This window comes from Drosophila rhopaloa, unplaced genomic scaffold (assembly GCF_018152115.1).
Source record: "Drosophila rhopaloa isolate 14029-0021.01 unplaced genomic scaffold, ASM1815211v1 contig_155, whole genome shotgun sequence".
Lineage (NCBI taxonomy): Eukaryota > Metazoa > Arthropoda > Insecta > Diptera > Drosophilidae > Drosophila > Drosophila rhopaloa.
In genome coordinates, this window is record NW_025335034.1 from 5579228 (window position 1) to 5599491 (window position 20264).

General features: G+C 38.1%; 1 protein-coding gene across 16 annotated transcripts in view; it reads left to right on the forward strand.

Annotated features, from left to right (window-relative positions):
* Positions 1-20264, forward strand: part of LOC108045988 (dystrophin) — a 153623-nt gene that overhangs the window by 33497 nt on the left and 99862 nt on the right. For 10 of the 16 annotated variants that reach the window (XM_044457247.1, XM_044457256.1, XM_044457248.1 and 7 more), the window contains 8 exons: positions 3255-3418; positions 3494-3599; positions 17324-17392; positions 17698-17788; positions 17859-17979; positions 18042-18175; positions 19217-19310; positions 19369-19449. In XM_044457247.1, the coding sequence (XP_044313182.1) occupies positions 3255-3418; positions 3494-3599; positions 17324-17392; positions 17698-17788; positions 17859-17979; positions 18042-18175; positions 19217-19310; positions 19369-19449 (860 nt within the window). Of the gene's footprint in view, positions 1-3254; positions 3419-3493; positions 3600-10446; positions 10611-14825; positions 16608-17323; positions 17393-17697; positions 17789-17858; positions 17980-18041; positions 18176-19216; positions 19311-19368; positions 19450-20264 lie in introns of those variants that run through there. The other 6 variants (XM_044457249.1, XM_044457253.1, XM_044457254.1 and 3 more) reach the window with 2 other exon arrangements.

A 20264-nucleotide genomic window follows, 5' to 3' on the forward strand; every position in this document is an offset into this window, starting at 1 on the left:
TTGCATATAAAGATTCAAATAATACAAATTTACTGCAATGCTCGTGGACAAAAGCTACTTGAAATTGCAATGTTTTAATTTTCCGATAGATGTCGCACAGATGAACATGTAGATATCATGTAGAATTTGGTCAAATGACTATAAGTTAATACAAAAAATAAATGTTTCTAACTAAAAATAAACAATATCTCATTTATATCAAATCAATTTGGCAAATTAAATTTTTTTTTTAGTTTTTTATTTTAATTAGTTCAATGACCTTACGCTGTGTCTAATGTAGATTAATTTATGCGTTCAAATTTATTTCTTGTTTAGATAAAATACAATAAGCCAAATGAGTTTGGGTTTGGTTATTTAAAGCTGGAAGCTTTGCTGAAGCTTTTCGTATCCTTAACTTCCATGTAGCTTTTATTTTTGGCCGTTTTAATCAGCTGTTGGTCACAAACAAGGAAACATTTGAAAATAAATCGTTCAGCGGAAAGGAAGTTACAAGTCTTTATGGTGGAAGTAAAAACATCAAAACAATAATAATAATAAACCATTTTTTATAATAAATTAAAATGAGTGTAGAATAACAAAACTAATACATAAATACATAATAAAATAAATATATTTAAAATACTTTGTTATTACCACTTAAAATCAAAAGAAAATCATTTCTTAAACTATTTGAACAAATCGGAATAACAAACTCCAATAATTAAATAAAACCGAAAAGTGCACTTTAAGGAAAACGAATTTATACACTGTTGTAAACATGATATACCAAATACTAATTGATTAGATTTTAACCAAAGTAAAAAAAAATATTTTTTAAATATTTAATGGCTTTGAAATCGGTAATTTGTAGGTAAATAACAATATACTTCTTCAATAATGGTAACGATTTCCCCAAAACAGAAACAAAATATTAAATCTATCAAGGTCATCCATCATTTTTAAATGAAAACTTTAAAAGGACTTTCCTTTCCGCAAACTTGTCACTGTGTTTGTCTTAAAGTCCTTTTTGGACTTTCTCCAAATAAGGGAAAAGGAAGACAAGGCTCAGTTGAGTGACAACTGAAAGGTAGAATGGGGAAGAACGAGTCCAGAATTTCACGCTTTCTTTGGCTTTAATGAATTATGACATTTTCCTGGTAGAGCCCGTTTACTTTTAACGGAAGAACTGGTCGTGGAAGGGGAAGAAAAATGGAGGGACTGTTATCAGTGCTTTTCCTTTTCTGTGTGTTTTATTTGTATTTTTTATATGATATTTTCTACCATTTTGCACCAGCCCCGTTAATGCCACAGCACAAAGAACCCGCCAAAGGGGTGTGTGTGGAGCCTACCTGGAACATTCATCAGAATGAGTGAAAAGAAATTTTACACTTAACGTGTTTCCACTGCTACTTCACCGTGTTTTCCGACCATGTGTGTGGTTGTCAGCGATGTTATTATTCCTTTCTGGTTTCCGTTTTTTTATTCCATTCCAACAGAAAATATATGCAGAGAAAAAATGTTTGATAGCTTTTAAAAAGTTTTTAAAATAAAATAATTATTTTAACTTATATATGATGACATTTAATCCTCAAAAATATTTATTGGCTTTTTAATAATGATGTATCCTATTAATCACAAATAAGAAACGATTTGGTTTTTGAGCTAGTCTGAAGTTTTAAATAGTATTTTACAATACACAGTAATATGAAACCATATTCCTTATTTAAAAATAATAAAAATGTTATGTGCTAGTTTTTTACATCCAGCTTCAGGGGATTTTTTTCTTTTAAAATATTCTTATCCCACAATTATCAGATTAGTTTATATAAATAATAAGTGGTCTAAAATAACTACCATTTACAAAGAGCCTAAAATATATTTTACTATTAATTTGGTAAAATTTTTAGATTTATTTGGGTCGTTTAACTTTTTCTATGTGTATATATTTGCTTAACAGCTTCTTGTGTGCTTGGAACTCTCATTCATTCAGTCACTCACTCACTCTAAATGCTTTCAGACGCCTCAACTTGACACGGCCTGCGTTCCGTGTCCCATGTCCTGAATCCCGTTGGTGGCCAGGACAGTTTTAGCTGTCCTCCTTGGACTTGGCATTTGTCGCCCAAATCCCCTGTCCTTGCAGACCAGCCTAATCCTGCGAGGGACACTGGGAAAACTACAATCCGAAAGAGCAAAAAAAAGAAAAGCCAAAGTGTCCCTTCTTTTTCGGTTTAGTTTGTTTTGGTTTTGTTTTTACGGATTATTGGCAAACTCAGGCCTGCAGAAACTTTCATAACTGTCAGAAGGAGCTCCGCCTCCTCCCACCTGCTCCTTTTTCCGGGTCTCCTTTCGCTTCCTTTGCTTTGCGCCTACTTAAGCTTTTCTTTACATTTTCCTTTCGACTCTTTTCACTCAAGCATTTCAAGTGTTTCCCTTCGCTTTTTCAAGTTTTGAAATATTTGCACCATGGTTTGCTTTGAATGGGTTGCAATTGAAAATTGCCATTTAATAGAAGAAAGTTAGGGGAAAGCTGCGAAAATAATGCAAGGGGAACGAACTTTGGTCGAGGGGTGAAAATAATATTATTTTGGTGCTCCGCTCTTTCAACTCAGTTCATTGTTATTCGATGTCATTGCTTTGACATCAGCTCATGTTCATGGTGGCTTTAATATCTCTAAATATTAAAGAGGTTATCTGATAAAATGTGGATCAAATTGTTTCAGGATATGGAATTCAACAATAAATTAGTATTTTGGTTTCTATATTATTAAGATAGAAAAAAATGTACCAGTAAATTGTTTGCTTCCTGTTATTGTAAACTGAATAGTATTAATAATATTTATGTCATTCAAATTTCAAAATTACTCCACCGTTCATCTATCAACCAAAACTCTCGAAACTTTTGCTTCATTGAAATAGTTTTTCATTTACTTTCCTTTTGCTGAAATGTGCAACAAAGTCAGGGAAGGGGAGTGGGGCCAAACACCAGAAAGAAAGAAAAATAGACAGATGAAAAAGGGACGAGATATAAAATCTCGCATTCAATATGCATCTACAGTGACCCCGATAAGTACACCACCAAGCAGTGGTCAGTCAGGAAAAGTCAAAACCGCAGCTGGTGCCGTTTAATGAGTAGCCCATCATCAGCAGTGACACACAATCCTGTGGGTCTTGTGAAAAGGACACGCTAATTAGCAAGAAGTTTTCCCCTACGCTCCGTTCTTTATTATTCCCTTTTATAAAACCCATTTCAATTTGTCCCATTTTCTTTCTTCCAGAATACAATAACGAGCCGAGCGGGACTGGAGTGTTGGCCGGCAGCTTCGATAAGTCGGTGCTGCAAATTTCCGACTGGCTGACTTGGGAACAAAACATGATCAAGATACAGAGCGTGCTCGTCGACGATGGCGATGCAGTGCGACTGGCCATCGAGAAGCAGGAGGTGCGCCGAATAAAACACACCCATCCTCTTCCACACCCACATACCCATGTCTCATATCTCCTTTTCCGTTCACAGAAAGTTCTGCGTGAATTGAAAATGAAAAAGCCGCAGCTCAACGAACTGGTTCACACGGCGGAAGTGCTCAAAGGCGACGTAAAACGACAGCAATTGCAGGAGAAAGGTGAGTCCTGCTGAAAACTATGGGTGTCTTGAAAATATTGGGTCGTTTGGGCTTTCTTATATTGTCAGATCTTTGGGTATAGAAGCTATTGCGTCACTACCAAGATATTTGGTCAATATCGGTTATATGCATTTATTTTTATAAGCTGAAAACTGATTTTACTCACATTTAAAATCCCATTAAGTTTATGTTTTAGCTAAGCAATTTGACGCTTTAAATAATAGCTCAACTTTTTCTAGAGTTTCTAATTATTTCCAATTATTTCAATCACAAAAATAAATATATAAACATTTTATATTTACATATATCACAACAAGCCGCATGCCTTCAAATATATTATTCGATTTGTTCGATTGAGCGTCTAAGAGGGCTCACTTAATTTCCCCACTGCTGAAGCATAAGCCAAATAGTCTTTCATTTTGTCGATTGCAAGCGTACTTTTGAATCTCAATTAATTTTTGAACGAAAGACTGCAAATTGGCTCACATATGGAAATTTCATTAGGCCGTGTTAGCCGTTCTGTCTCTGCTGCCTGGGGATTGCAGATTGCTGATGGCTGTGAAACACGGTTCCATTTCCTTTCCAATCCCCCAAACCCAGAAATCACTTCGGTGCAAACAAATTTCCGCCGGGCGAGACAAAATGCATGCAAAGATATGTGTTTTAAATGGAAAAGGGGTATGCGGGGTGAACCGAGACATATGAGTTTTGTAGTGAAAACAGCAACAGACACCAGCGGATGGCCACTTAAAATTGCTAACTCAGTCAGGGGAATGTTTTTGAAGGGGCCAGCAGTGCACTATGGGGTTTTTGACCACTTTATGTGGCATTTAGTCATTTTTTAAAAGTGCTCTAATTAAAAAAAAAAAAATGGGAATGCATTAACAGAACATCAAACTGTTATGCCTCATACTCAAAATGTTAATACTTAACAGCATATGTTAGCATAACAGCTGTAAAGTCAGCTGTTGCATCCGACAGCACCAGCGCTAAGTTTGCAATTTTTTCAAAGCGTTCTTTGAAATTAATTTATTCGTGTAAAACACCATTTGAAAATAAAAAAACAAATGGAAACTGATCTCACAGGCTTGTACTATATGTTAAATGTATTAATTGTTTAAATTATGCGTGTTTATACTAATATTTTGTCACTTTATAAATGCACCTTAAGCTGAATTTTGAGGAACAAATTTCAACTTTGGGAAGAGTTTTGAAATAGAAGTTTGCATTAGTTTTCAATGCGTCCAAGTGTATGTTGTAGCCTTGTCAATTCTGAGCAAAAATCTGTTAGTCTTATTGTGCACTTTTCCGCACTATTGGTGCAATTTGAATTTTTCTTAGATAACCTCACTTTCTCCAACGCCGACTTGGTTGCTGTTTGGAATAGCGAGAAGGGCCGGCTTGAGCAAGAAAAGGCTATACAATGTTTGATGAACAAATTATTTATAATATGAGGATCATTTTGATATGTTTGTCCTGTCAGTTGCCCGTCAATTTGGACAAATTCGAATCATTTTGCCTACAATCTGGCGAATTGTTAGTCGATATGTATCCGTGGCTGCCGATGAGTTTTCAGTTTGATAAAATTTTTTCTTTTTGCTTTTGTTGCACTTATTATCATCCACTTTTATAGGCATGGAGCAACAAATTTCAGCTCCTTAAATTTCATTAATTTTTTTTTAGTTTTATCCGATCGTTCCTATGGGAGCTATAGGATATTGTTTCCTGATCCAAACGATTTTCACACTATATGTGCCTAGGGACAAATAATGACGATTGGTAAAGTTTCATGTCGATATCTCCAAAACTGACCGAGTTATTAATTAATGCCACAAAAACAGGTCAAAAACCCCATAGTGCAGTGTAGAGGTGGCAATGTGGTTAAGGGGACTGTCAACATTTGCATAACGGGGCCGTGAACCTCGGGTTCTGGGTTGCAATCCAAAACTCCTCTTTAAATTGTCTGCCTCAAAACAATGTCACACACACCCGCACAGAAGTACTCACACAAAGAACAGAAATATACAAAGACGATGGACAAAAGAGAGAGGACCGCGTGCTTGTTAAACAAATGATTGCATACTTTCAGGTCGTGGCGAGTCCCGCAGTTTGACAGCCACTGAACCAAGAGCAAAAACCTTGCAAAAAGAGCTCTTCGAAGAGATTTTTACAACGCTCTCTTTATATTTGATTTTTCTTTTTCTCTGCGGAATTTTAATGTGGCAGTTGAGAGCAAGCGGCATGCAACATTTATGCCAGTTGACATTTAATTGACAAGCGAGGCAGCCGGCGGGGAAAATGGGAAAAGCAGGCAGCCCGGATGCTAACTGAAATATTTTTATGCTCTTTGGGATTGGGGGGATGGATGCTCAGAGGTGTGGAGGTGGGGAGATGGGAGGCGGAGTTGCCTGCACTGCTTGTTACACATTATTATGATGTTTGGTTTGTCATAAACATTTGTAACTTGTCCGCCACGTTCTCTCATCTCTTGGCTATTTGTACGTGCATTTCAGCTTTATTTTCCTTTGGTGAGTGTGTGTGTTGGCTAAAAGAGAGTGTGTGTGTGTGGGGGGAGTTGTGTTGGAGTTAGGCATCTGTTTGGGCCTTTGTAGTGGAGATGCCACAGTTGCTTGCACCACGTTTTTTTTTGTATTTAGACTTTCTGCGTGCTGTGCAGTTGCACATACATTATGCCTTTGTTTGAATTTTGCTTTTTAATATTTTGAAGTACGATATTAAATTGTTGAAAGTTGTAAACCAAACAAATGCAGTACAATTTAACACGGTATTTTAACCACTATCGTGAGTAAACAAAGTCGGGGGAAATTAATTTAGTCAGTTTCTGCTGTTTTTGTTATACAAAACAAAATGTTGTCAAGCATGCTAGTTATTTATCTGAGTATATTTATCTCCTATACTTTTTAAATCTTATTTTATTATTAAAACTTATGCTTTTGGCATTTTAAATCAAGTTTCTTAAAACTTGTTTTTAACGACTGTAAGACATTTTTTGTTCTTTTATATTTTAATAATATGTATATACTATATTTTTGAGGAGGTGTATCAAATTTTATGAAATAGTTTAAATTGGCATCAATAGAGTATTTTCAAGTTTCCAAAGGTCTTGAGTCCTCTACCGGTTGCCATCAACGGTTGGCAAAAAGCCAAACTGAAAATGGGACCATCAGTGCGGCATTGTATTTCCATTTGCTCTTCAAAAACAGTTTAGGATTTCCAAGAAAACAGGTCATAGCCATACCTAGTTTATTATCTATAAGAGAGGTTGAACAAATAGTAGGAAATGAAGCAAAGAGCTCCAATTAATTACGTATTTTGTAGAGTGAAGCTTAATTAAACCATTATTCATTATCTCGTTGGCTGTTTGCCCCTTCACGGTTTCTTCGTCTGGCTGCACCTTTTTTTTCGCTACTCCTGCCTCTATTTTTCGGCCAGGAGTCCCACAAACTTTTCGCCAACCCAAATGACCCCAAAGTCCTTATCATAAATAAAATGCCAACCCACACGGACAGGCTGTGTGTGAGTGCGTTGAGGTTGGCTCGTAAATCTGTCTTTGACATGCAATTTCAGTGCAGCGGCTGTTGCTGCAACTTGGCCAACAAGCGGCAGCAGCAACAACAACACCCACAACAGCAACACCAACACCAACAACTCACTGCGAGCATATTATCTGAAAGGACAACGCACTCAGTTGGCCAAGCACGGTCTCAGTGGCTTTCCACCCACTTCATCCCCCCTCTGTTGGCACCCAAATTGCCTTTAATTGCAGCCTTTCGCCTTGCAAACGCCTTCAACTTTACTACCCGCCACCACCGCCCCCTTTTTCTTGTGTTTTGGCGCTACACACGCCCGCTTCACGCCATTACACGCTTTAATAGGCCTTACCCCCCAAAAAGGCAGTCCACCCCTTCCTTCAGTTCGCAAAAACACCCCCTTCTTTATCTAAAGTTGCTTCCCCCTCAGTCGGGTGCTTTCTTTTCAATGGTTTGGCATAGCTTCCTGGCATGTGTCTGCGCTTTCAAGCAGTTCGTTGCTTTTGATACTCTCCTCAAAAGTGGTGGATGTTTAGCTATTAGAAGTACAAACTAAAAAATACAAAAAGGATGAAGATCAGAGTACTATATATTTGCTATTACGTGAAAATAGGAGTAAATTTAAGAATGGAAAGGTTTTTCCAAGAATTTGTATACTTATGCGTGTATTCATGTTTTGAAAATATCAAAAACTCAATAAAAAATAAGTGTGAACATTTTTTTAAACTTTAAATTTAACTTCTTTTCAGTTTATGTAAATAGCATATATTTCGCTCGGCAAATACCTATTTAAGTGTTGCCACTCAAATTATGTACCATTAATAAATTAAAAATATTCTGTGTTGTTTTTTCTCAAACTAAAGTATTTAAAAGTCACCGTTCGCTTAATCCTACTTTCAGCGTCTTGTTTCTTTTTTTAATTACTCAAAAAAGTGAAGTGAAGCAGAGTCTCTCCTATGGCTGCTTAACCTCAGACCTTTTATGACACAAAGGCAGCCCCGTTAACCCTCTTTTCCGCGCCCGCTCTTCTCGTTGGTAGGATTTAAGTAAGCATTAAGTGAAATTATTGTCATGGTTGTTAGACTTTTAGCTTCGGCTTTTGAGCCCTTTCAGACCCGTAAGTTATTTTCGCTAAAATAGTTTGGCGCACGAACAAATTTTTTATTTTTGCTAGGAAAATATGCGGAAAATTTGTCTAAACATTGCTGGTTATAGGTGCTTCTGGGAAACTTTTAAAAAGTCTGTACGGTTGCGTGTGTGCTATTGTTTGTTTGTTGGTGTTTGTGTCACCAGAATGCCCTTGGCTGTCCTGAAATATCTTACCCAGACTTCCCTTGGGGCCAAGCCAAGTTGTGTGCTCCTCTTTCGACTGCAGAAAAATAAAATTCCAGTTCTCTGCTGCAAAATGGCTGTCATAAAGGATGCAGGAGGGGAAAAAGGTGCGGACGCCATGCACTCACTCATTACGCAAATTGTCCTGGGCTAACACTAACTACGTGTCCTGTTTCTGGTCCCTGTCTGTGTTTTTGTCTCTTGGCTTCCCATATGACCGAAATGTCCTTAACAATTTTCGTTGTCTAATGAATTTTAATTAAATTCATTAAAAAGGTTGCACTGGTTGTCTCTCTAAGAACTTAGCAATGAAGTTGTGGCCTCTTCAGACTATCATGCCGCAAGGAATTTACATTTATAAAATAATTCATGAATATTTTAAATATCATATTTTTCGTGCATTCTACAAACATTTTTGAATTGAGTAAAGATCTACGTTATCCCCTTTAAAGCTGCTATTTTGAAATATAGAACTACAAAAACCAAACTAGTGAACATATTAAATATTTGGTTTTAAAAGGCAATATTGATCTAGTTTAGGTTTCAAAAATTAAAGGAAACAAATGCCAATGACTTAAAGATATAATTTATGGCTTCTAGCTTTTAACCAAATTGTATCAGAAATCATTTAAAAATCGGGCTCCTCCAAAGTCATATTTTTGCATTTCATTCAGTTGTATTTTCTTAGAATATCGTCCACATCCTTTGAACTAGTTTCTTGGCCAACAATCCCATAAATGGCTTCCTTATCATTCGACTGCCATCCTCCATTTTCCTCTTATATTTTTCTTCAACTAATTAAGGTCAATGCTCACTAAGCATTTTTCTCGGCTGCGCAACCCATAAAGGAAAATCTACATCTTAAGCCACAATAACATAAACAACAAATTCCATCAATGGCACAACGAACCGCTCAATCTGGTCGCTACCCGTCTCTGTCTGCCCGGCCCTATCCTTCTCTTTCGCTCGGTGGGTGCTGCTGCAACCCTGTGCAAAAATAATCCTTATCAGTTGTCAAGGTTCAGAGACGTACGCACAACATGTGGCAGGAAGGTTGAATGTCTTCCGGCTAAATCGCATCGAAATGCGCATGTTCCCCACGGAACCCTACCAAAACAAATGCCAGGAGATCCGGAGAGCGGCCGCAGAAAACTAACGGAATGCCGGTGAACTCAATACACAGAGAACATTGGAGAAATGGGGAGAATGTTTGGTTAAGAGAGTCTTACTGGGTGGTGGGTGTGTGCACTGAAAACCATTTTTTATATTATTTAGATGACTGCAATTTTCAGTATTTTCATTTCGCTTCCTATTAAATGAAATTAGCATTTGGGTTTTTATTTAGTTTGAAAATACTCGTATATACTCGTATACAGAAATCTATTGTGAAATCCTGTTGCCTAATCGGGTATTTTTTATATTGAAGCCTACTATTAGACATTGATTTTAAATAATTTCCAAATCGAAAATAATTAAATATGTTCATTTTGCATAAACTTTTTCTATTTTTGTATGGTTGTTTATTAAATTATTTTTTTATTGAAGGTATTTTTTCTTTTTACTAAGTTTTGATATAAATATTTAAATAAACTTATGCTAATGTTAAAGTTAAATTATAACTAAATTTGAGTTATGACTCATTTTAAAGCTCATGTTATAGTTTAACTCTGCATTATTGACTTTAAAAAATAAAAATTTTTCCGAGTGGTTTTTTAGTTAACTTGCTTTGGGGTTGCTATAATACACCACCTCCTCCTCAACCTCCGCACCCGGACGCTCCCCTTTTTTGCCGCTCACCTTTTGTTTACCCATTTGGGGGTTGCTGCTCTGCTGATTTTCCGCTCTTGGAGAGCGCTACAAAAAGCGGTTCCGTGTTGAAATTACGCCGTGACTTTCGCTCTCTCTCCCTCATTTTGCTCTTTGTCCGCTTTTGGGGTCCGTAGTTTTGTGAACAGCCAGCCAGGACATTCGGTGGCTCTGACTGCGTACAAACGGTTGTGAAACTCCTCCATATCCAAATCCATTTCCATTTCCAAATAAATCCCGTAGAGCCATTCACGCTTTCTCTGCATCGTGCGCGTCGCGTAAAAGTCTACGGCAAAAAAGAATAATACTGCCAAATAGAATTGTAAATTAATCACGAAATTTATCTCAATTAGAGAAATAGTGTGTGTGTGTGTGTGTGGAAGTTTTTTTAGTGGGGCTTACAAGCCCAAAGCCAAGCAAAGTCAAACCACAAAACGGCATTTAAAGTTTTGTGTCTGCGGCGGCTTATTGCCCTGCCCTGCTCCCCTTTCTCTCTCTCTCACTTACTCACGCTCCCCGTCTCACTCTCTCTCCGCCGTATTTGTAAATCAATAAACGTGAGGGTGGCAAAAAGCCGCAAAATGTTGTTCAACAAAAAAAGAAAAAACCGACCAGTGGGAAATAAACAAATAGTAAAGAAAGCAACGTAAATTCTGCAAGCTAAATAAATAAAATGTTTCCTTGTGCAAACATGTTAAAATATTCAGCATAATAAATGAACAAAATAAATAATAGAAACAAAATATATAAAGACTTTTTTAGTCTTTTTAGGCATAATAAAAATCATGTTACAAAAATATTTTATATTAAAACGAAACCATTTTATCTGGTCTTACGATCAATAATTCAACAAGAAACATTTCTAATTTATTTGTATGGCTTTATCTATTAAATTATAAATATATTAATCCTCTGACAAAAGTGATGTTATTAATTGGACTTAATTTATTTCATTAGCTACTGCTTTCACACATACTTTAGGACTTGTCGAATTCCCGATTAATATATTCAAACAATATTTTATCCTGAATAAACAAGTATAATCCACAATGCAATAAAACTCTGATATGAATTACGAAAAGCGCTCTACAAACCCATAATAAATCCGTAGATATTAATTATAGAAAAAGATAAAATGCCATTACAAATGAATAATCAAACAGGGCAGACCAAAAAAAAGTACATTTACGAAAATCGTGCTCAATTTGCATATAAATTTTCAATAAACCAACTTCATGCGAAACAAAAGGCAGACGTACAACAACAGCAACTGGCTAAATAAAGTGGGCGTGTTTTCAATGGCTGTGGTTGTTGTTGTTGCTCACATCATAGCGAGAAATGAATGTGTTTCAATAAATTACACGGAACGAAGCTGAAGAGCTGGGAAAAAAAATGTGAAGCATAACTTAAGGCGTGCGAGTGTGTATGTGTGTGTGTGAGTGTGCTTGAGAGTACGTGTATGCGTCTAGGAATTCATTGGAGTCCACTCCATGCGAAGCACAAAAACAGCAACGCTTGCGAAAAGAAACGAATGGAAAGCATAGAAAAAATAAAACAAGGAAGCTTGGCGCTCACTGAAATGGCAAAAAATCAACAACAACTTCAACGAAAAAAAAAACAAACCACTACCACAACCAGAGCAACAACTATACAGAAAGAAAAAATGGTCTGAGATTATGATAGATTGGATCCCTTTTAATCTCAATAAAACCTATTAAAAAACTTTTCGATTGAATGTACAATGATTTCATTGTTTTAAAAACAAAAATAGTACTCTTTCGTCATGAGAAATGAAGAAAAATAAACCCAAACTTGGCCCTTTTTTTGTGTACCCGGAAAACTAAGCCAGCAACAGCTAAAAATTTAACCACAGAAACTAAAACAACAACCTCAGTAATAACACATTCACCAACAACAGTTTGGTCGGAACCCACAACTCAAGTTATTTGACTTGATTGCATACTTTTAGGCGGAGCAGCAAAACATTTCATTCGTCTGTATATCGCCCGCATCTCATCGCAGAAAACGTGTCTTGTATAAAAATAGTTTATCTATCTACCTCGACCAATCCCCCTCCCCAATTTCTTGCCACACCTCTCCACCGAAAACATGGAAGTTTTAGCGTATAGCATGCTTTCTGGCTATTTATAAAGGACTAAGAAAACCTAGTCCCAGCTGAAAACTTAAAATGAGAAATTGTCGGAACTCTCTTAGACAATAAGCCACTTGCTGAGGGGGAAATATGATTAATGATTGGCACAGCCTAGAACAATGGATGTGTCAATCGAGTGTCGTGGAAAAATTGCTCTCATTATCGAGGCCATTATTGTGTTATTAGGGATAGCGAGGAAATAGAAAAGCCAACGAAAATGGAAGGAGAAGTGAAGCATTGGGTACTGAATTTATTGAAGCTTATTTGTGAAAGGCCGGCCAAACGTATTTGTTATTGGGGTAATCAAGTTGGTTGTCGGTCGAAGGTGGAGCATATTGTCGATAAGTGCCGTAGATTTGACGAATAATGCGTACTTAATTCATCAATTTTGTTTGCAATTGATGTATGTCAGGTTGGTGACATAGGCATATTAAATAAGCATTAGAAAACTTCTGACTGGTAAAGTTTATTTATATATTTGATAGTTTTACTACATTTCTATACCATATAAATGAAATTATAAAGACCTTATTTATTAAGTCTGCATTATATTCTCTATTCAAGTTTTGTTTTAAAGTTATTAGTCCTATTCAGTGTTTTTAAGAGCTGTTTTACATATATTGAGAAGAGTTCCAAACGGTGAAAATGTTAAACCGTTCAAAAACTAAAAAATTAGGGATAAAACCCAGTAAGTGTTTAATGTTTTATAATTGAAACATTTTATTAACTTTCTGGACATATCTGCAAGAACTTTTGACAATCCTCCTCCATTAGTTGTCATTTCACTGCCCGCTAATCCGCTTTGCATAACTTTCTGCAAAGCCTTCAGCTAATTGAGTGCAATTGTGAGGCAGTCGAAAAATGGAGCAAAGAAACTTTCTCCAGCTGCAAGTGAAGTTTTAAATAATCAACTTTTGTCATAAATTAAATAGATCTGGCGACGGCTGTATAATCAAGAAGCCGGCAGGCGCGGCCGTAAAAATTACAGCGAGAAAGCTATTAACTGTGAGTCGGTGGCGGAAGGAAGGAAGGACTCAGGATCCTCAGTTGCCAGGAGGGGTCGTCAGGATAATAGTTTTTAGACCTGCTGCTGCTTTTGCTGCTTCTGCTGCAAAGACTGGCAGTTGAGCTGGGAGTATGCAACAGTGGCACACGGGCAACAAAAGAATCACAAGTGGAAACTGAAATGCGCTGTAAGCCAAATGGCCATCGTCCCGACATTGTTGTCTGCACTTGTTTGCTGGTGTGCCAGCGTCTGTGTTTGTGTCTGTGGCAGAAGTTAAATGCACCTGCCACCAAGGAAGTGCCTGGATGGGGTTCTCCAAAGGAGGAGCCGGGGTCACAATAAAGCGCACTACATGTCTGGGCTTTCGTTGTTGCAGGTGCCAAAAGTTAAATGCAGCAGCAGGAACGACTTCGTAGTGCGTGAAAACATTGCCAGTTGCCCACCGATTTTGTATGCAAAACATCAAGCCAAGAACATAACAGTAGATACTAGCTATGCACTCAATAATGGGAATTATAAAAATATCAATCGCCTTTATATTTTTTATTTTTTGAGAAATTAATAAGTCGAGTGGGCTTTTTCTATCTAATTAGTATTTACATAGATTAAACACCACATAAAGGTAAAAAATTTTGTTTGTTATTTTGTTTCGATTAAATGTAAATTTTATATATAAGTTCCCACCTTACCTATTAAATATAAGGCAGATTTATTCCCTTTTTCAAACTAAAAACCAAAAGCAAAAAACGGACTTAAAAAACATAAGGCCTGTTTACACAGTCTGATAAATCATATGATCTGACATTTAATTTTTGCATTTTTTTTTAAAAATAAGTCACTATTTCCCTTTTATCGCAAACCTTTCAATTAAAAAAGGTCAAAATATCAATTAAGACATCAGACTGTGTAAATAGTTAATTATGGTAGGAATGTTAAAATGTTTATTAAAATACATTTTAATAAAGCCATATATTTGCCACGAGACTTACGTATTTCCACTGGAAAAAAAACGCTTCTTTCCCCTCTAGTTGGTATCTACCGTACTGAGCGAATAAGCCTGTAAAGCAGACAGCGCCAAAAAGTATGCAACGAAAAACAGCCGGCGCAGTTGAAGGCGCAAAGTGTGGTGAAAATGAAAGAAAGAAATGAGAAAGAAAGTTTGGAGAGAGAGAGAGAGAAAGGGAGAATTTAAGAGAATTTTTCGCACTCTCTTCTGTTTGTTTTGCTCTTTGGAGTATTTGCTTGTGGTCGGTGGTAGTGTTAAGTTTCCGGCACGTTTTATAAACAAACCCAAATCCAAAATAGAGAGAATGAGAGAAAGAGAGAAAGGTGGAGCTTATGTTTACCATTAACAATCAAGTTTTTTCCAATGTCAACAGTGCCGCTTTTTTATACACTCTTTTATACATATATTTCGGCTCAAATTGAGTGAAGAGCCGCTGGTTAATCGAACATATCAAACGCACATAATGCGGCGCGTGATAATGCAAATCAAGTGAAGTGTTAAAATCCCCGAAACAAACAGAAATTTCAACATAAAAATCCCGGAAAATTCCTGTAAAACGCACAAGGCAGCAGAGAGGAGTGGAAAATCGAGATGGCTGCCAAACCACCCCCTCCAATACCGCCCACTATGGGTGGCGATGATTCGGGCTCATCTGGACCAAAACTCGCACCTGAGATACCTCGCATTAATTCGGAATTGGCGGCTCAGGCGGCACTCAGAGGTCAGCAATTGCTGAGGAAACAGGGATCGCAGGACCAGCATACTGTCAATACTTTGCCGGCCCACAAAACCGGTGCCCCGCCACCTTTGCCGCCCACCCAGAGTCGCCCGGTTCCGGCGATTCCCGCCAGGGGCGCCAGCGATCGAGCGGCCCCACCGGAAATACCACCCAAACGACATAGTCTAAAGAGTATGCCCGATGGACAGGCGATGGTGGTGCCAGGATTGCCGCCACCCATGAGGCAACCGCCGCCCTTGCCCAGGAAACCCGCATCAACACAAAACTCTGCTCAAAATTCAGCACAAAATTCCCCTCTAGCGGGCATGAAGTTCAAGGATAAACCTCCGCCGCCACCCGAAAAGCATTCAACGCTTTCCGCCGAAGGAATGGCCGCCCGGCGGTGTTCGAACCCCTTTGAAATGCCACCACCACCGCCGCCACTGGTCCTCCAATCCGCCGTGGCGGCCCTCAGCGAACAGAGCTCCAAGAACGGCCTTAATCCGGTGCCCTCGCCGGCGCCCACAAGAGCCAGTGAGGCGAAGAAAATCAATCAGAGATCCATTTCATCGCCCACAGAGGAGTTTGGATCAGAGGATGCACTGCGAGGGATTGAGAGTGGCTTGCGCAACATGGAACGGGCCATGCAGGAGCAAATGAACCTAAGGAACATGGAGGCCGCGGTGCAAAACAATTTCGATTTGAGTTTTAAGGCCAGTCTAGCGGCGGGTACTCGACATTTGGGCGGTGGCTCTGTGAATCTACGAACTGCCAACTACGAAAGAAACCTATCCCTAGATGAGGGCAGGGCTGGTGACTCGCGACAATCGCTGGAGGAACTGAAACAATTGAGGGCCCAGGCCCAGCAGCAATCCCTGCACAATAATTCCGCGTCGACTTCGGGCTCGAATTCCCAGGTGGAGCAATCCATGCGTTCCACCATCGAGCACCATATGCGCTCCCTGGATCGGAATTTACCACTGGAGCTGCAGTATAGTCGCCATCGTTTTCAGAATAATTTAAATGCCGTAGCCGCTGCCGCTGCTGCTGGTGGTGGTGTTGGTGTTGGTGTTGGAAACGCAGCCACAGGAAATGTGGTAGCAAATTCTGGAACTTCCGGTTCGCAGCAGCCGCCAATGCCGCTGAGCAGCGAATTCCGCGAGCAGATACGCCAGCAGTTGTTGGGCAACATACCGCCACAGGTGGTCCACAATATGGGCCAGTCGCCAGGCTCGGCAGCCGCCGCCGCTTTGTTGCAGCATCAGGCGCAGTCGAGGGCCGCCGCAGCCGCTGCTGCTGCTGCTGCGGCCGCTGCAGCTGCTGCCGCTCAAGTGGCCGCCGGCAGCGGGGCATTGTCGCGGGAGGAGCTGCGCATGCGCAGGCGGTCGTCGCACGACGAGACCCAGCTTACCCAGAATTCGGCAGGTGGCATTCAGGGTAAGGCTTCAAAAGTGGGATCAAAGAATTTTATCCCACACATGACTTCCAACCAAACTTTTACCGAAAGATAAACTTCGGTAGCGCAGAAACAGCTTGAACTTTGTGAAAATGTTTTGAAAACCCACCTTATATATAATTTGAGATAAAGACAAATAAAATTTCTTAAAGTATTAAGTTTTTTAAGCTTACATTGCGAAAATCAGTTGAGACTTTGGGTAGAATACTGACAAAAATGTACCTATCTTACTTTATATTACGTTTTTATTTTCTTTTGTTTTGTTTAAAGGTATATAAATATTCTTATTATTATGTATGTTTATGTTGTGTTAAATTATATTATTTTGCCATCTCTTTCATAGCTTAGATTTCAGATTTTCTGCAAGTGTTGTTATTCTTAGAACTAAGAATATTGAAATTTTTGGATATTGATTGAGGTTTGACAATTACAATGTACAAATATTAAAAAAAAATAAAAAGGAAAAACGACAACTTTCTTAAATATGAAAAATAAAAAATTAAAAATTAATAGTTAATTTTGACGAATAATGAATAAATAATAAAAGTGTAAGGGACTTCTAGTACTTATAAGTCTCTTATTATACTTATAAATTCTTCTGTTGTTTTAAAATAAAAAGTTTTAAATCTTTTAGATCCTATTAAATCTATATATTTTGATTTAACTTATCTGTTTCTTCTTGGTTTTCGACTTGTAGAGCTAAAACAGTTTTCCCTAGCACCGCACTGTTCAGCGGACTTAGATTATATGCGTTGCTGTCTGAAAGGTAACCACACCGAAGGATAGATAGTGTGTTTGTGTTGTAACTTAACCCCAACCTGCCTCCCGCACAGGGCTCAAGCTTAACCCATAACAGCACACACACGAACCCGAAGCCGAGCTGACAAAGCAAATCGCTAACGAAAGTTGTTATTCATACTAAATTGCATGGTTGGGCAATAAACCAAAGAGAAAGGCGATAAAACTCTGGCTAATCTTTGTTTACTTATTGATATTTAATATGGTTTTATTTACCGTTAACTAACCAAATTTTAAGTGAATAAATCAGTAATTCGTTTAATTGCTCAACAGTGACCCGTTTGCGTGAGCACTGGGATGAGACGTCGCAATGTGTCCTGCAGCGAGCTGCCCAACTTAAAAACATGCTGAGCGACTCACAGCGGTAGGTGGCACCCCCATTTAACACTCGACCACCACTTAACCCCCTTGTCACCATCTTAAATTAACCGCAGGTTCGAGGCCAAGCGCTTGGAGCTCGAGAAATGGCTGGCCCGCATGGAGCAGAGAGCCGAGCGAATGGGCACCATTGCCACCACAGCCGACATCCTGGAGGCCCAGCAAAAGGAGCAGAAGGTATGAGTGTACCATCTGGGATTTCTTGCATCAACTCTGATTATGCCCGATTCCTTTTTCAGACCTTCCATGCGGAATTGCACCAGAATAAGCAGCACTTTGATATCTTCAACGAGCTGACCCAGAAACTGATTGCCGTCTATCCCAATGATGATACCACCAGGATCAAGAAAATGACGGAGGTCATTAATCAACGGTGAGTTAAATGGAATATTGTGGAAACTAAAAGAACTGTTTACACTATTGGTTTTTTGAAAAATTGTTCTGGGCTAAACTAAGCAAGAAGTAGGATAATCTTATGCAAGAATATTATTTTAAGCCTTAACAAAAATAATTTGGTAGTAATTTCCAGAAGTTATTATTTGTTATTCAAAATGGGAGATTAAAATATGGTTTTTACAAATGCTTCACAAAAATTTTAACCGTCTAAGTAAGTAAAAAAAATTTTATTTTATTTAAAATATTTTTTTTTAGTAAAAGCAAAACATAACTAAGACAGTATAAAAGCAAAACATAACTAAGACAGTATAAAAGCAAAACATAACTAAGACAGTATAGTTATGTTTTGCTTTTACTAAAAGAAAATATTTAAAATATAATTACAATTTTTATACCCGTTACTCGTAGAGTAAAAGGGTATATTGTATTCGTGCAAAAGTATGTAACAGCTACAAGGAAGCGTTTCCGACCCTATAAAGTATATATATTCTTGATCAGGATCACCTCCTGAGTTGATATAGCCATGTCCGTCTGTCCGTCTGTCTGTCCGTCTGTCTGTCTGTCTGTGTGTCCGTATGAACGCTGAGGTCTCGGAAACTATAAAAGCTAGATTGGCATTTTGCATGTAGATTTTAGAAGTTCCTACGCAGCGCAAGTTTGTTTCAAAATGGTGCCACGCCCCCTTTAACGCCCACAATCGCTTATATAGGATTTTAAAAATTTAAATATTTCGAAAAAGTAAAAATGCAGTTTTATTGTGTTTATCAATACCTATCGAAATGTAGAAGAAATTTTTCAAATCGGACCATTCGTTAAAAAGTTATGCGTGATCAAAGTTTCTATCGCCATCTCCCTCGCACTCCCTTTACCTGAGTAACGGGTATCTGATAGTCGGGGCACCCGACTATAGCGTTCTATCTTGTTTTAATATTTAATTGTATTACTTTTTTATTTTATTTTAGTTCATAGATAATATTTGTAATACCGAGCCTAATCGTTTGTTTTACTTATTTTCCAGCTATGCTAATTTAAACAATGGAGTCATAAATCGTGGCAAACAATTGCATGCGGCTGTGCATAGTCTTCAATCGTTTGATCGAGCCATGGATCAGGTATGATTGGATAAAAATCAGTTTGATCTTATTCTGATGCTAACTTTTCCCTTGACAGTTCCTAGCTTTTCTCTCGGAAACGGAAACACTTTGTGAAAACGCCGAGGCTGACATTGAACGCAATCCATTAATGTTTAAGGTAAGCGAGCATTTTTGTCTTTTGTCCGACTTCTTCTTTCGAAAATTTTAAATTACTCCCCGCTGCTGACATAATGATATATATCCATTCTGTAACAATTTAACGACACTTGACAGATTTATGCAGTGTATAGAAAAAATGTTGTTTCTCATGGAAGTTCGTTGACTTTCGCTTTTGTTGGCTGGCCATCTGAGAATAAACTGCGAAAGATGATGACCAGTCATGGGATACAGTCGGGCTAATATAAGCCATTAGTGATGGGATTACAATAAATTTATCGGGAACATTATATATTCAATAAGTTCTTAATAAGTTTAATTCACTATTAAGCTTTCTTATTTCTTAACCGTTTAAGGGTAAACAACTTTTTGGTTGGAAATATATTTTATGTGATATAAGATTATATGCATCTCAAGTACAATTATAATTGACCTAGGCTATTTTTATGTAATTCAAAAGCATTATTGAACTTTTTTCAAAGATTCGCTTTCAAACCCATGGTCTTTATGAAAGAGTTTTATTTTTAATTTTCTTAATTCTTCCTATCTTCTTGATAAGCGGAAGCAATTAAGTGGTTAAATTTATTGTAGCCGATCAAGGGCTGAGTTCGATCCACTTGAACTTGCCTATAATAATCCCAATCCGTATACAAATCCGAAACCAAAGCGGAAGCCTTCCATTCGGAGCACTCAATGTCTCGATTGCAGTTGCAATCAAAATTGGCATTGTGGCCACAAATGAGTTCTGCCCACTTGCTGGATGCACTTATCAGTGACACCCATCTGGGGGGCGGTTCCCTCCCCCTTTTGTCTAGC